This window comes from Lycium ferocissimum, chromosome 5 (assembly GCF_029784015.1).
Source record: "Lycium ferocissimum isolate CSIRO_LF1 chromosome 5, AGI_CSIRO_Lferr_CH_V1, whole genome shotgun sequence".
Classification (NCBI taxonomy): domain Eukaryota; kingdom Viridiplantae; phylum Streptophyta; class Magnoliopsida; order Solanales; family Solanaceae; genus Lycium; species Lycium ferocissimum.
Genome location: NC_081346.1, coordinates 12,856,488 through 12,868,980, shown reverse-complemented (window position 1 = coordinate 12,868,980; position 12,493 = coordinate 12,856,488). Strand labels below are relative to the sequence as shown.

The following is a 12,493-nucleotide window of genomic DNA, read 5'->3' as shown; positions in this document are numbered from 1 at the left end:
GGAAAAACCAGGCTTCATTTTGGATTGTCTAGGCCACTATCCTTTACTACTTTCTATATATCTTCAATTTACTTTGTCTGCCCCTCTGGTTGATAGACACATTGGGCATGTGACGCAGCTAATGGACCCACTGTCCAGCACCCTTTACTATTTGTCAGTTCCATTAGAAATTCAAATCAGTTCTTCTATCAATTTAGAGTTTGGTATCTTTCTCCAAGTCCGTCTAAGAAATCGTTGTGTAGAAAGTCGTGCTTACTATCTAGGATCTCCTCCGTCGAAGTTACTTTTTTCCTTTCCTTTTCATCTGTTAACAACCATAAAGTCTAATTTCATGTTGTAAATTGTAACTGAGAATTGCTGTGATTAGATTGTCTTACTCACTTTCTTGAGTATTCAGTGCTGTCCTGCATTGTATGATATACTTAAAGCCAAAACATATTTCTTAAACCTCTGCCGTGTCTTTCACGGTTTGATCATTGTTGCACATAAGATTTGAGTAAAAGCATCAGAATAGGGAATTAGGAGCATTCATTTGAAAGTAACAGTTTAGTTTAAATTAAGTTTTACTTGACATAGCCTTAAAGAAGCTTTTCGATAGTAAGTTTCCAGAAAAGTTTCCGGGGAATTTTTGTTGTGTGGCAACTTGTTTGTTGTTTTCCTGCCCCAACTGAAAATGATGCCATATACCACTTAGAATTACCCAAGATTTTTTAGGTTTAAAATGAGAGAACTCCACTCAAATTTGAGTCCTTACAACATGCTGTACCAAGCTGTTGCTCCTTGTATAGAGTGTTACCTCCACAACTATGCTATAAAATCATGATAGTTAGTGTAGCAATTGCTGGAAAGCAGAAAACAAGAGTAGTAATACTTCTGAAATTGCAGAAATTTAAGTAGGAAATTTTTGTTTGGACTTTTATAGGACCTGTGGCAAATGCATCATATATACTTGGATGCCTTAAAGGATACTCTCAGTTCTACATTTTCTGAAGTGAAGAGCAAGGTCTCCTTAACTCCGAAAACTGGTAAGCCATGGAAAAAGTGATTCTGCTCTGTCTTTTAGATAAAATTCAGAATTGCTCTGATGAGGAAATAGCTAGCAACTAATCTGATGAGTTCATATACTGAAACCAATAGTACTGTGAGAATACCTTTTTGGAGCACTTGTACTGATTGCTCTCTTTTTCATGAAAGGCTGAGTCCTAAGTAATGTGGAGATGTCTGGTGACCAGTCAAGTCACGATGCTTGTTTATTTTGTGCAGCAAGAAGATTGGCTTGTTCTTGTATGTTTTTGTATTTAGTAGCTGATGCTACTAGCAGGACTAAGTTTTTATTTTGTGCGTAATGGTTAATGCCTGTTTGACAAATAACAAAAGCTTACCAGGAGTGCCAAAAAACTCTAGTGTCTCCAATTCCTGAACACCCCACCCCCCGGCTAACCCAATGCTATTATACTATGGCTTGGGTTCTCCTTACCCACATGAAAGTACCTTTCCTTACCAATTTGCCTTCATAAAGAAAAAGATTGAATGCCATGCTTCTAAAATGTGGGGGTTCAATGGGGAGAACAGATTGGCATTGTTAGCGGCACACTATCAGGAATGGATTGTTTTGTATTAGCTGATGCTTACCAAATTTTGTAAGGTTAAGTTTCTATTTCATGTGTAATAACAGTAGACTGTCTAACAACTTGTTTGCCAAATCCTTTCATTAAGTGCTATGTAGAATGTTTAACAGTAGCTCATGGAGTGCTTGTTTCATCCGCAATCTGAGAACAGCTATAAGGTTCATCTGTAGTCCTTTTGACGTCTTCCCCTAAATTGAATTTAATTTCCTATTTTGTTGGCAGATCGAATCATATGGTGGTCAAGCTATGAATTTTGGTGGTGATGTTTCACAAGAAGAAGATGTAGAATCAATGATGAAAACCGTAAGCAAACTCCTTTCCTGGTGAAATTTGTTTTAAATGTATCTTACTGCAGTTGTTTCCGGATAATTTCACCATTTAAGGATCATGTATGCAGGTGGTTGATCGATGGGGAACAGTTGATTTTCTTAATAAATAATGCACGTTCACAACAGTCATACCGTCTCGTGATTAGTTTATTATAATGAGAATGAAGAAATCTCAGTGGCAGGAGGTTATTGACTTGAATCTGACTGGAGTATTCCTCTTTTTTTTTTTTTTTAATTAATTACCACTAAGTTGTACCTAGTGGTTTACTGGAGTATTCCTCTGCACGGAGGTCTATACAGTTTTCTTAATTTGAGTTGAACCTGAGTCTTTTTCAAACAAGACATTTTTTAGAGAGATCTTTTTCCTTGTTGCAGGCTGCTGCTAAAATTATGATGAAAAAGAAAAAGGTAAGTTTGATTGGTGCCTTTTTAGTCAATTTGAAGCTGTATTTATATATACAAACCAATGGATTCTTTTGTATTGTTCCATGTACTCTAGAACTTCATCGAGAAGTCTTCTTTAAATTTTTGTACGGCAGAAAAGTCAACATACCCTCTGTGGTTGGTTGCCAAATGCTGGGCAAGCCAACTATAGTGCAGCAAAAGCAGGAGTGATTGGATTGACCAAAAGTGTAGCAAAAGAGTACGCCAGCAGGAATATAACTGTAAGTGCTCCTTAATCCGAGCTATTATTCACTTGAGTGAGAGCCTTTTCCGTTAATATAAGCAACCTTGGGACATTGGAGTGTCAACTACAGAGGAATTAATTCTTCCCAACATATGAAGTTAACAAGCTACTGACTATTGATGGCATTTGACAAGTTATTTACCCACAAACTTTGGTTTCATCAGGTTAATGCTGTGGCCTTTGGATTCATTGCATCAGATATGACTTCCAAGCTAAGTGAAGACATTGAGAAGAAAATTTTGGCAAGCCTCCCTGTAGGTCAGTGCTGATCTCCTTAGACTATGATTGACAACTGTATCTCATATGTGACACTGTCCTGCACATCAAATATGGAAACATATAGAAATTGACGTCTTAAGACAACTGATAACGTGGCAGTTGTGCGAATGATGGAAATTTTGGAAATGTTTGCAAAAATCGTTTAAACAAACACTTTCTGGAAAAATTCCAAACTCTCTCATAGATGCCACCAGAGACTCCCAAGTTGAACAAAAGGGAATAATCCAACTCACAACAGTTACCGTGCATTTATTGCAAGATCCCAAACCAACAAATATATGTTGACCTTTTAAATCTGAAGTAATTTAGTGAATCCAACTCATAAGTCACGAACTAAGATTTAAAAGATCAGATAATGTAGAATGATTGTGTTGTGATCATAAATTTGCTCCTTCTTAGTGTTAGTTTTGGAAGTTTGCCGCGATATCCATTTCTGATTGACTATGATCAGTTAAGACCACCTATTCAGAAACTTGTACTTTAAGCACCGTAACTCAGTGGCGGAGTCGGGGTTTTTCTTGGGGTTCAAAAATATAAAAGACTAAGAAACGAGGAAGCCTAGAGGGTTCAACATCTACTATTTATACATAAAAGATAATTTTAACCTTGTGTATACATGATAATTTTTCGCCGAAGGGGATTCGGGTGAACACCCTGGCCACCACTTGGCTCTGCCTCTGCTGCAACTATTGACAAATTTTGTTGCGATGACAGGACGATACAGCCAACCAGAAGAAGTTGCTGGATTGGTAGAATTCCTGGCACTCAGTCCTCAGCAAGCTATATTACTGGACAGGTACTGAGATCATATCCAACGCCTCCTTACCCTTCTTTCGTTCTCGTTGACACGACGTAATAGCATGTATTTTCTTTGCAGGTTCTTACTATTGATGGTTGAATGGTTATGTAGGAATTTTCAGCATTCACATTTGGTTTTCCTAGACTGGGACCGAAAGGTTGATTGATTATACTAATGTTGTAGGTATAGAGGAAGGTAGACTCAATAGTTAATATCATGGGAGTAGGCGGCTTCCTAATATCCTCATCCTATATTTCCGGCTTGCCTTGTTACTTTCTGTTAACCTGGGGAAGCAAATTTTGTAAATTGCTTGGCTTTTTGCATTATCTTTGTCCTGTTCCAACAGCAAAATTCAAGTCTTGGAATGGACGTTATAAATATTATGCACTACTTATATGGGTTTAACAACTCTGAATTCTTTTTATATGGTCATTTTCTTCAAGGCCTACACCTCACCTTCTTTTATGCTGTACAAGATAAAGGAGAGCTACACTTTTGGACGGAAAAGCAAACTTACCTTTTAGCAACATTTTTTCTTTTACTACAACACGGCAGCAATCTAATGCTAAACTAAGTAACAAAACTGTTTCCAACTAGCGCTTAGCCACTCCCTACGTGCTTCCACTGGACAGATAACCAGCAGCTTATACACAAGCAAAAGAATCTGGAATATAAATATAAGATGGCTGGCAATGCTGGCCAGACCCGTCAACCGAGTCCCCTCTTAACCAAGTTCAGAAAGACCCTTGCATCAGCTTAAGAGACCCAAAGTCATATAAAGGTCATGACTTCACTCATGTGGACCCTGGGACGACAAAATGAGAGTTATATTAAGGAACCATGCAAGGATTCAGAAGAAAATCCCAACTTGTCGATTGGCCAAAGTACTAAAGAGACATCAATCAATCTCTCCTTCCTCCGGATCATTCGATATGTCAGGGTTACTATGTGGTTCAATTTCTTCTTCGTCCTCCTCATCTTCTTCCTTCATATATAATCCGAGTTGCTCTAACGGGTTACTACTTGCCTTAAATTTGAAACTCCCAAGAACATTCTCAGATTGACCAGGACTTGTCTCCTCAATGAAGCTCTCTAACTGTTCATCTGGACCAGCTCTAAACAATTCCAGATCTTCCATAAATCGACTGTTCTCATTGATTTCAACAGTCTTCTCCATCTGTTAACATGTGATTTATTAGTTAATATAAAGTGACAATTAAAAGGATGATCCTGATAAATGCAACCCCATTGGTCTACCTTCTGGAGTGCCTGACGGGCAGCTTCTCTTTCAAGTTCCCGTTTCCTTTTGGCTTCTGCAGCAGCTTCTGCCTCGGCTCTTCTACGAGCCTCTTCAGCAGCCTTAGCTTCAGCTTGTAAACGAGCTTTCTCTGAATAAGCGATAAACAAATAAAGAGGTGGTTAAATCAGAGATGCCATTGTGGAATTCCGCACATGCTAACAAAAACTAAAGCAATTCCTCTGAATAAGCAGATAAACAAATAAAGAGGTGGTCAGGGAAGTGATTGTGGAAACTTCCACACATGCTAACAGCAGAAAACACAAACCTTCTCGCCTTCGCCTTTCAAATTCCTCTCTCTCAAGCTTTAGCTTTTCAGGGTCACGCACTTCACCCTAAAATTGTAAAAAGACTTGTTAAGCCAAACAATAGTACACCCCGGATGAATGGAACTAAAGAATCTAACTTAAAAGTGACACTAGCTAAAGTTTGGCTGACCTTTTCGATGCTCTTCTCCTGAGCTTTTAGTATGATATCCGCAAAGCGACCTCTTAACAGAGCTGCACGGTAAAGCTTCTCAGGAGAGACTTGCCTCTCAGGTTCAGCACTCTCCTCTAAAAGGTTACAGCACATGATGAGTGAGATGATGCTGCAAAACTAGTAGCAGACATTTTCTTCATCTATTACCATTGCTTACCCTCTCGATGATCATCGGGCTCACCAGAAACGGACTTTTGCTGAGAAGTCATCACTGTTGGGCCAGCCAAGGAATCTGTAGGACACAAACACTATATCAGCACACATACAGACCAAAAAAAAAGCTATCAAAATCTCCCCACTACTACAGATCTACAGAAAAAGAAAGCAGCAGTGAAAAAATCATGTCATTTGTTTCCACAGATTGACAACCTCTAGTCTCTGGAGGATCAAGCTCATCTTCCTGCTCCAATCTCCCCCCAGAAGCCGCTGTTGCCTGCGGAAGAACAAATGAATTTAGAAGGCAATAGAAATGATCAGTCATAATAATAACAATCCAAATAAGAGAACCAAATAGCTTATAATATCCACACCTTCTGAACAGTTAAGGCAACTGAATCTTTACCAGCGTCTGATTCACCACCAGATGAGCTACCGGAGTCAGTACCTGAGAAAGCAAGCGGAAAACAGTTTTAGGAAGTAAAAAGGCATAGCGCCTTAAGTGCACAGTAAATATGGCAGCGAAGACAATACTAACTTTCCAACAGGCCAGACTCGCTACACATAAAAGCACAACCATCAAAGACAAGTAAGAACTATTGAACTTTCAATTCCATGCAAACCTCCTAACACGCAATTTAAAAGCATCTACGGCCATAGACGAATCTAGGATTTCACTAACATGAATGCACCACTACTTTAAAAAAAAAAAAAGAGGGGGGGGGGGGGGGTGGGGTGGGGGTGCGAGATGTATTAAGTGGGAATTGATCCCTACAACCAAGTGCACCTTTCAGCCTTGTAGCACGGGCGCCAGCAGATAATATTGTACCAATTTTAGAAAATATATACATAAAATACCTAGTTTTACAAAGAGACTATGAGTTCACGTGCCCCAAATTTAACACGTAAATCCGCCGCCGTCTATGGCTATTCGACCAAATTCTCTCAATTAATATGGCTAAAAAATCTAGCCCATTGCTGGACAGAGTAAAAAATTTGTTTGGATAAGCAAAATCTTGGACAAGTAATACATCTGATTTTTTATACTTTAGCTATCTGCCCAAATAAGAGGAAAATGAGCAAACAAGCAAATAACATGCAACACAACATCTAATCAAATATCTTTCACAGATCTATTTGCCAAAAGGACACTAACCAATAGGCTTAGAATATGATACGAGGTATGATCCATCAACATTTGAGCACATAACAAAATTTGTTACCACAGGAAGTGCATACAATTCAGAATAAAAGATCAAGAATCAATGTTTAGAATCTAGAGGCCATAGCGCAAACAAAGCTTGCTCAAAACCCAGCAACGGTATTGCTAACGGAAGTATGAGTGGGAAGATTCAAGGGTCAGGCTTTCATTGCCAAAGATGAACAAAAAGCACAATAAACATTTGCAAGGTTGTCAGAGAAAAGAAGAAAATTATTTTTCACAATAACTCCCTTTACTTTTTAAATAAAGTCACTTCCAAGCAACCATAATGTATTAACTTATGAAATTTGCCTATACGATATACTTCAACTTCAACTTCTTCGGCCAAAAGAATCACACTCCTGACTTATCTCTTCATACATCCCCATCCATCGTAGTTGACAGTTCAAATAGTTACGACAGATAACTACCCAATACTGCTAATGTGATTCAATGACCACAAAGCCTCATTATCATTCATATAACATGCTAACGAGCTCTATTTTACTTAAATGTCGTATAGTTATGTCTAGTTCAGCCAAATTTATGTAGCAGGGAGACACCAAAACTCCCCCCTCCTGCCCAAGCAAAAAGAAAAAAGAAACAACCAAAAACAAATCATCCATACCTAATTCATATCAAATTAATATCAATTATCAAGTTAAAAGTTTCTCATTACCTACATTACCTAGCCTACATTTTCCACGGCCTACTGACAATCATGACTGCAGCAAGGTGCTTCAGTATCAAAATGTCAAAGTACCAATACCCAGCTTTATTTCTATTCCACAAAAACGTTTGGCAACATGAAAGAGAAAGCGGGAGCACAAAAAAGTTTCTACACATCACACAGCAATGACTCAAGTGTTAAGAGTTCAAAACTGATGAGCAAGATGTAAAAAAAACTATTTCCTAGAACTTGAAAGAAGGTGCTTTCCCAAAATAGAAAAAGCAATCCAGTTATTTCTCTCCATGTTTATTTTTTTTCTTCTATCTTACTTTTGTTGCAACGCACAACACCTCAATTAAATAGTAATTCAGAAGTGAAACATCCTACAAAAGCTGCAAAAAGTTGCAACATGTCACTTTTTGGCTTTACAATGGATATGTCCTTTCCACAAAAGCTGTTATACGCAAAAAGTGACATGTTGAGTAAAGCACTAAAGCCAAAATAAACATGTATTTGATGGGTATTTAACAAACAATTAACACCCTAATCTCCTTTAGGCTGTTCATTTTTCCACCAAAAGTTTCTGCCATCCCTTCAGCCCATCCTTGAATCCTCTTATTTCCTTCTGCTAGTAACTTCAAAGCATAGCAGTTGTGAAGGCACTCCTAAACAGCAGCTACAGAGGGACATATTTAATACAGACCACACAGTGGGGAAACATGAACAATAAATGAGGAGTCCCCCCCCCCCACACACACACACAAAAACCTCAGTACGCTTTTCCGAGTGAATGAGAAGGCAGCTGTTTTTGATGGTATAGTGATTACAATAGAACCTCGTGGAGGCAAAGACAAGTCTGGGGAAAGTTTGGAAGCTGCAAATGTTATATTTGCTCAGAATAAAGAACACGCAGGATATGAAAGAGGCAATGGTAGACCTCTTCTTGCACTTCTGGAGCATGGTAGTTCTACTAGCTTGGTGCTTGTGATAACATTTCAGAAGATAGTTCTGAAACGTCTGTCATAATGTCAGAGTAGAATGGCAGCAGTGATCATATGGAGGCAATGCTATGTTTAATGGTGGTGGAAGATCAGGACGGGATCTTTTTTTTTTTGGCTGCTAACACAATTCTATGGACAGCATTTCAGAATGTTGACATCGGAAAATACTAAAAGAGTCAAGAATTAGCATTTATACAGATTAAGCTGGGAGGCAATTGTAAGAAATACAGTGGTTGTAGATTCTGTCATCAGGCCATTAGAAACACAAGGGCATGCAGGGTCTGATGATCATGGAAAGAATGAGCAACACACAGTTCAAAACTCGGTGGATAATGGGCCTGCCCTTCTACCCTTATCCACCCCATCCTCTCTTTAACATACGGAAACCAGCTAAAAGCATCTAAATTTCAAACCCCTATAAAATGTTTCTGAAAATGCACAAAACAAGGTCATAGCTGAAGTACTCCTCTTCTTGGATGTCCCATTATGCCACGAGACAATGAGCATGTTCATGCATAAAAGGAACAATTAAAATGTTTGATTATTTACCATGATAAATTTATATAATAAACATGCAAGAAAATGGCCACAAAGCTACGTAAAACTTTCTTAATAGCACCAACCACTAGATGAAGAGCCAGAATCACTACTCGAACTACTTGAACTACTGCATTTATTGCTCCTGCGAGCTCTATCCTTCTCAATCTCCACAGGTGGGAAGCTTGAAACAGGTGGATCGTTCCCGCCGATATCCACCTCCTCATCTGCCGGATCATTTCCTGTTATACAGAATGAAAACACAGAAAAGGAAAAAGGGGGGAAAAAACAAAGGAATCAGAAACTACATACTTTAACAATCACACTATATCCAACTAAAATACTTCACATCTAATGATTAAACTCACCTTTGCCGGGTTGCATGGATGAGTTACTGAATCCAGACTCATTGTGAAGCTGTAGAACAGCAAAAAGAATATGACATCATAATTTGTATACAAGGAGTACTAATGTAACATAGCATATGAAGCAACACACCAGGCATCCACATAATGATATTTACCTCCATCTCACAAGGTTCACCTTTTGCCTGATTTTTCTGTTTTTCCAGTAGATAGTCATCCAAAAGCTTCCGTAGCTCGTACAAGACATCGTCAGAAAGAACATCAAGATCAATCTCGATCTCATCTTCATTGACTTGACTTCCATTGGAACTTTTTTCTTTCAGGAAATCAACTATATTTTCAGGTAATTCAGACAGTAAAGATTCAAGCTCGGCAGTGAGTTTATGTTTTTCAACATCACTCATGATTCGCTTTACGGGTTCTGGTTTAACCTTGTTCTCCAGTGGAGCAATTTTCTTCTTCTTTGAAGGCGGCATTGCTAAAGGAGTATGAGTTTCAGTTTCTATGATAACACTAGATTTAGAAGGTAAAGATTCCTCTTCAATAACAGGAATCTTCTTTTCTATTGGTTTCCATCTAACCTCAAAAAATTTACTAAGTGTTTGAGCCATGATATGAACATCATTTCCTGGCGGATTGTATGTCATTGCATTTTTAAAAGTGAGTCTCACATCGGAAGCAAACTGCATGGGGCTCAAATATTCTCCCGAATGTAACTTTGATCTGATAGTCCCTAGGTCCATTGGTTGCTTAATAACAGTGAAGTAGTCGGGGATTTTTAACTTTACGACATCAACTGGACTATTGAAGACCCAACCATGCTGATGTGTCATCATTCTGTTTAGCAATGTCTCGCACTGTTTCATCAACATGACAATGTTTGTATCTGAGGGGACAACCTGTTGCATTGCCTTAGGCCGCTTAGCTCCAGGTCCTTTAGTAAGAGGTCCATTTCTTCCTGACGGAGCCTTTTTCTTCCCAGAAGGCACCACTGCTTCAGCCATATACCGCTGAGATATCTCTGACCCTGACCTCCTCTGCCCATTGGTGCAATTTTGAATATCGCTAGCAGGTGAAAGAACCCCATTACCAGAGCCGACAGATGCAATTTTCTTCTGGAGTACCCTCACTAGCTCAAGTTCATTCCTCAACCTAATTCCCAACCCTTTTCTCTCGGAGTGTGACATCTTGGATAACGACATTACTTGAATAGGCACGCCAAATCGATCATAACCATCAGCATTCAAAGAAACTGATTTCCTTTTAGGTGCACAAGAGTCCTCTGAAGCAGTCCTTTCAGTATCAACCCGTCCTGAGCTCCCAAAACCCTCCGATTCCGCCATTGTCTCAACGGCATTATTACGAAAATCAGGCACAATCCCAGACATGTAACCTTTAAAAACCTTGCGCGATTTTCCCATCATATCAACTGAATCCGTTTTAAAGAACTTTTTCGATTCTCTCTGCCCAATGTAATCTATTGGAACAGTAGGTGCCATGTGAATACCTCCCCAATTCTGCACATATCAGCTATTTCTTTTCAACATTTGATCCAATCAAATTACACTATAACTCAGCCACGTCAACAACTGTCAAGGATATCAATACCATATAACACCTTTCACCTTTTCGCACAATGCAGAAATCAATTAATTCGTCGTTCGTTCAAGATATCAAGATTTGCCTTTATCAATAACAAACGTCTGATTTATTCTTGATTATGAATTTAACAAATTGGGAAAGAATAACAAATTTGTCGAAACCCTAACCTTCAAATCAAATTCCCTTCGTTGTAAAACAAACCCTAACTATAAAAAGATCCTATCTTTATAATTAAATTCCTAAAAAGGTTGAAGTATAATGCAAGATCAAGAAAAGTAAGAAGAATCCAATTGAAAACCTGGATCTCCAAAATGGGTTGAGATCTTATTCGGTTCGGGTCAGACCCGCCACCCCAAATCAAGGACCAAACCCTAGATGACAAATAAAAAAAATAAAAAAAAACCCTCTTTTCACCGCTAAATAGAGAGAGTGAATAAATAAATACAATTGAAAAGGTAAAGCTAGAGAGAGAAACAAAGAGATGAAATGAAAAATATATAAAGAGAGAGAGAAAGAGAGAGTACTTACGAGATTGTCTTTGTTGGGTCTCTCTCTTTGATGCCCACCCTCTCTACTTAAAGGCTGTTTGAAGCCCAGCCCGCCGCTCATTCGTTAATCTTGACCATACGTTTCTCCTCCTTAATTGATCTGACGATTTTCCTTATTTTCTGTTTAAGACCGTACGATTCAGATCTGGCGGCTGTGATTGTTGTTGGCAACTCTTTTCAGATCTGTAAAAATTGTTTTTTCCACAGTTGGGTTAGTTTATTAAATCCTACGCGGCAATTATTAATTAGGAAGTATAAGTAACGCGCTCCGGGGGAGAATGTGTTGACCACTTGCCGTGATTCCACAAATCTTATTTCCTCAATTCCAATTTTTTTTATTAAAATACTTATTGTTTTAAAAAAAAAAAAAATTAAAATACTTTTCTTTTCTTTTCTATATATAATAAGTGCCAAGGAAGGACGAATACAGCAGGCCCTCCTTGTACCCACTGCTTTTCAAATTATACCTGCAGTGAATATTTGTACCAAAAACTATATAATTTCTACACTTTATTCAATTATTTTTATATCCCGCGTAGACATATGCCATAATACTTAATATTTATTCCCTTCTCATGTATACACATATGCGCTTCAAATTTAATTCTCCGATATATTTATTTCCTCCGTGCACTTTTACTTGTTCATTTTTGACTTTTCTCGTCTTTTTCGAATATTTATTTTCTTCTCATGTATAGACATATGCAGTTCAATTTTAATTCTCTTACACAAATTTATTTCCTCCATTAATAGTAATAAGTCCCTTAAAGGGACGAACACAACTTTAAACAGTTGTACCAAAAGTTTCACAGCTTGTACCCGCAATGAATGCTTATACCATAAGCTATATAACTTATACACTTTACCCAACTATTTTCCTATCTCACGTGGACATTTCTAATATGTCATAGCA

The 12,493-nt window shown here is 38.2% G+C and overlaps 2 protein-coding genes across 5 annotated transcripts; one reads left to right on the top strand and one right to left on the bottom strand.

Moving 5' to 3' along the window:
• The first annotated feature begins 24 nt into the window (after window positions 1-24).
• Window positions 25-4,131, top strand: LOC132056071 (3-oxoacyl-[acyl-carrier-protein] reductase, chloroplastic-like). Of its 3 annotated transcripts, XM_059448122.1 has the most exons (9): window positions 25-1,025; window positions 1,195-1,284; window positions 1,851-1,931; window positions 2,026-2,166; window positions 2,333-2,365; window positions 2,497-2,622; window positions 2,810-2,903; window positions 3,639-3,720; window positions 3,802-4,131. In XM_059448122.1, exons 4-9 carry the CDS (start codon window positions 2,113-2,115, stop codon window positions 3,887-3,889), a joined length of 477 nt encoding a protein of 158 aa, XP_059304105.1. In that variant the 5' UTR covers window positions 25-1,025; window positions 1,195-1,284; window positions 1,851-1,931; window positions 2,026-2,112; the 3' UTR covers window positions 3,890-4,131. The 3 variants fall into 3 exon arrangements, with proteins under 3 accessions (XP_059304105.1, XP_059304104.1, XP_059304106.1); XM_059448121.1 differs by lacking the exon at window positions 1,195-1,284; XM_059448123.1 differs by lacking the exons at window positions 25-1,025; window positions 1,195-1,284 and having other exon boundaries at window positions 1,610-1,931; window positions 2,026-2,142.
• Window positions 4,132-4,216: 85 nt separating this feature from the next.
• Window positions 4,217-11,693, bottom strand: LOC132056070 (transcription factor GTE10-like). 2 transcript variants are annotated; one of them, XM_059448119.1, is made up of 11 exons: window positions 11,561-11,693; window positions 9,589-10,947; window positions 9,434-9,482; window positions 9,152-9,307; window positions 6,031-6,104; window positions 5,870-5,933; window positions 5,658-5,732; window positions 5,459-5,574; window positions 5,289-5,355; window positions 4,981-5,111; window positions 4,217-4,900 (listed from the first exon to the last, which is right to left on the bottom strand). In XM_059448119.1, exons 1-11 carry the CDS (start codon window positions 11,639-11,641, stop codon window positions 4,622-4,624), a joined length of 2,451 nt encoding a protein of 816 aa, XP_059304102.1. In that variant the 5' UTR covers window positions 11,642-11,693; the 3' UTR covers window positions 4,217-4,621. The 2 variants fall into 2 exon arrangements, with proteins under 2 accessions (XP_059304102.1, XP_059304103.1); XM_059448120.1 differs by lacking the exon at window positions 11,561-11,693 and adding an exon at window positions 11,331-11,554.
• Between the last annotated feature and the right edge of the window lie 800 nt (window positions 11,694-12,493).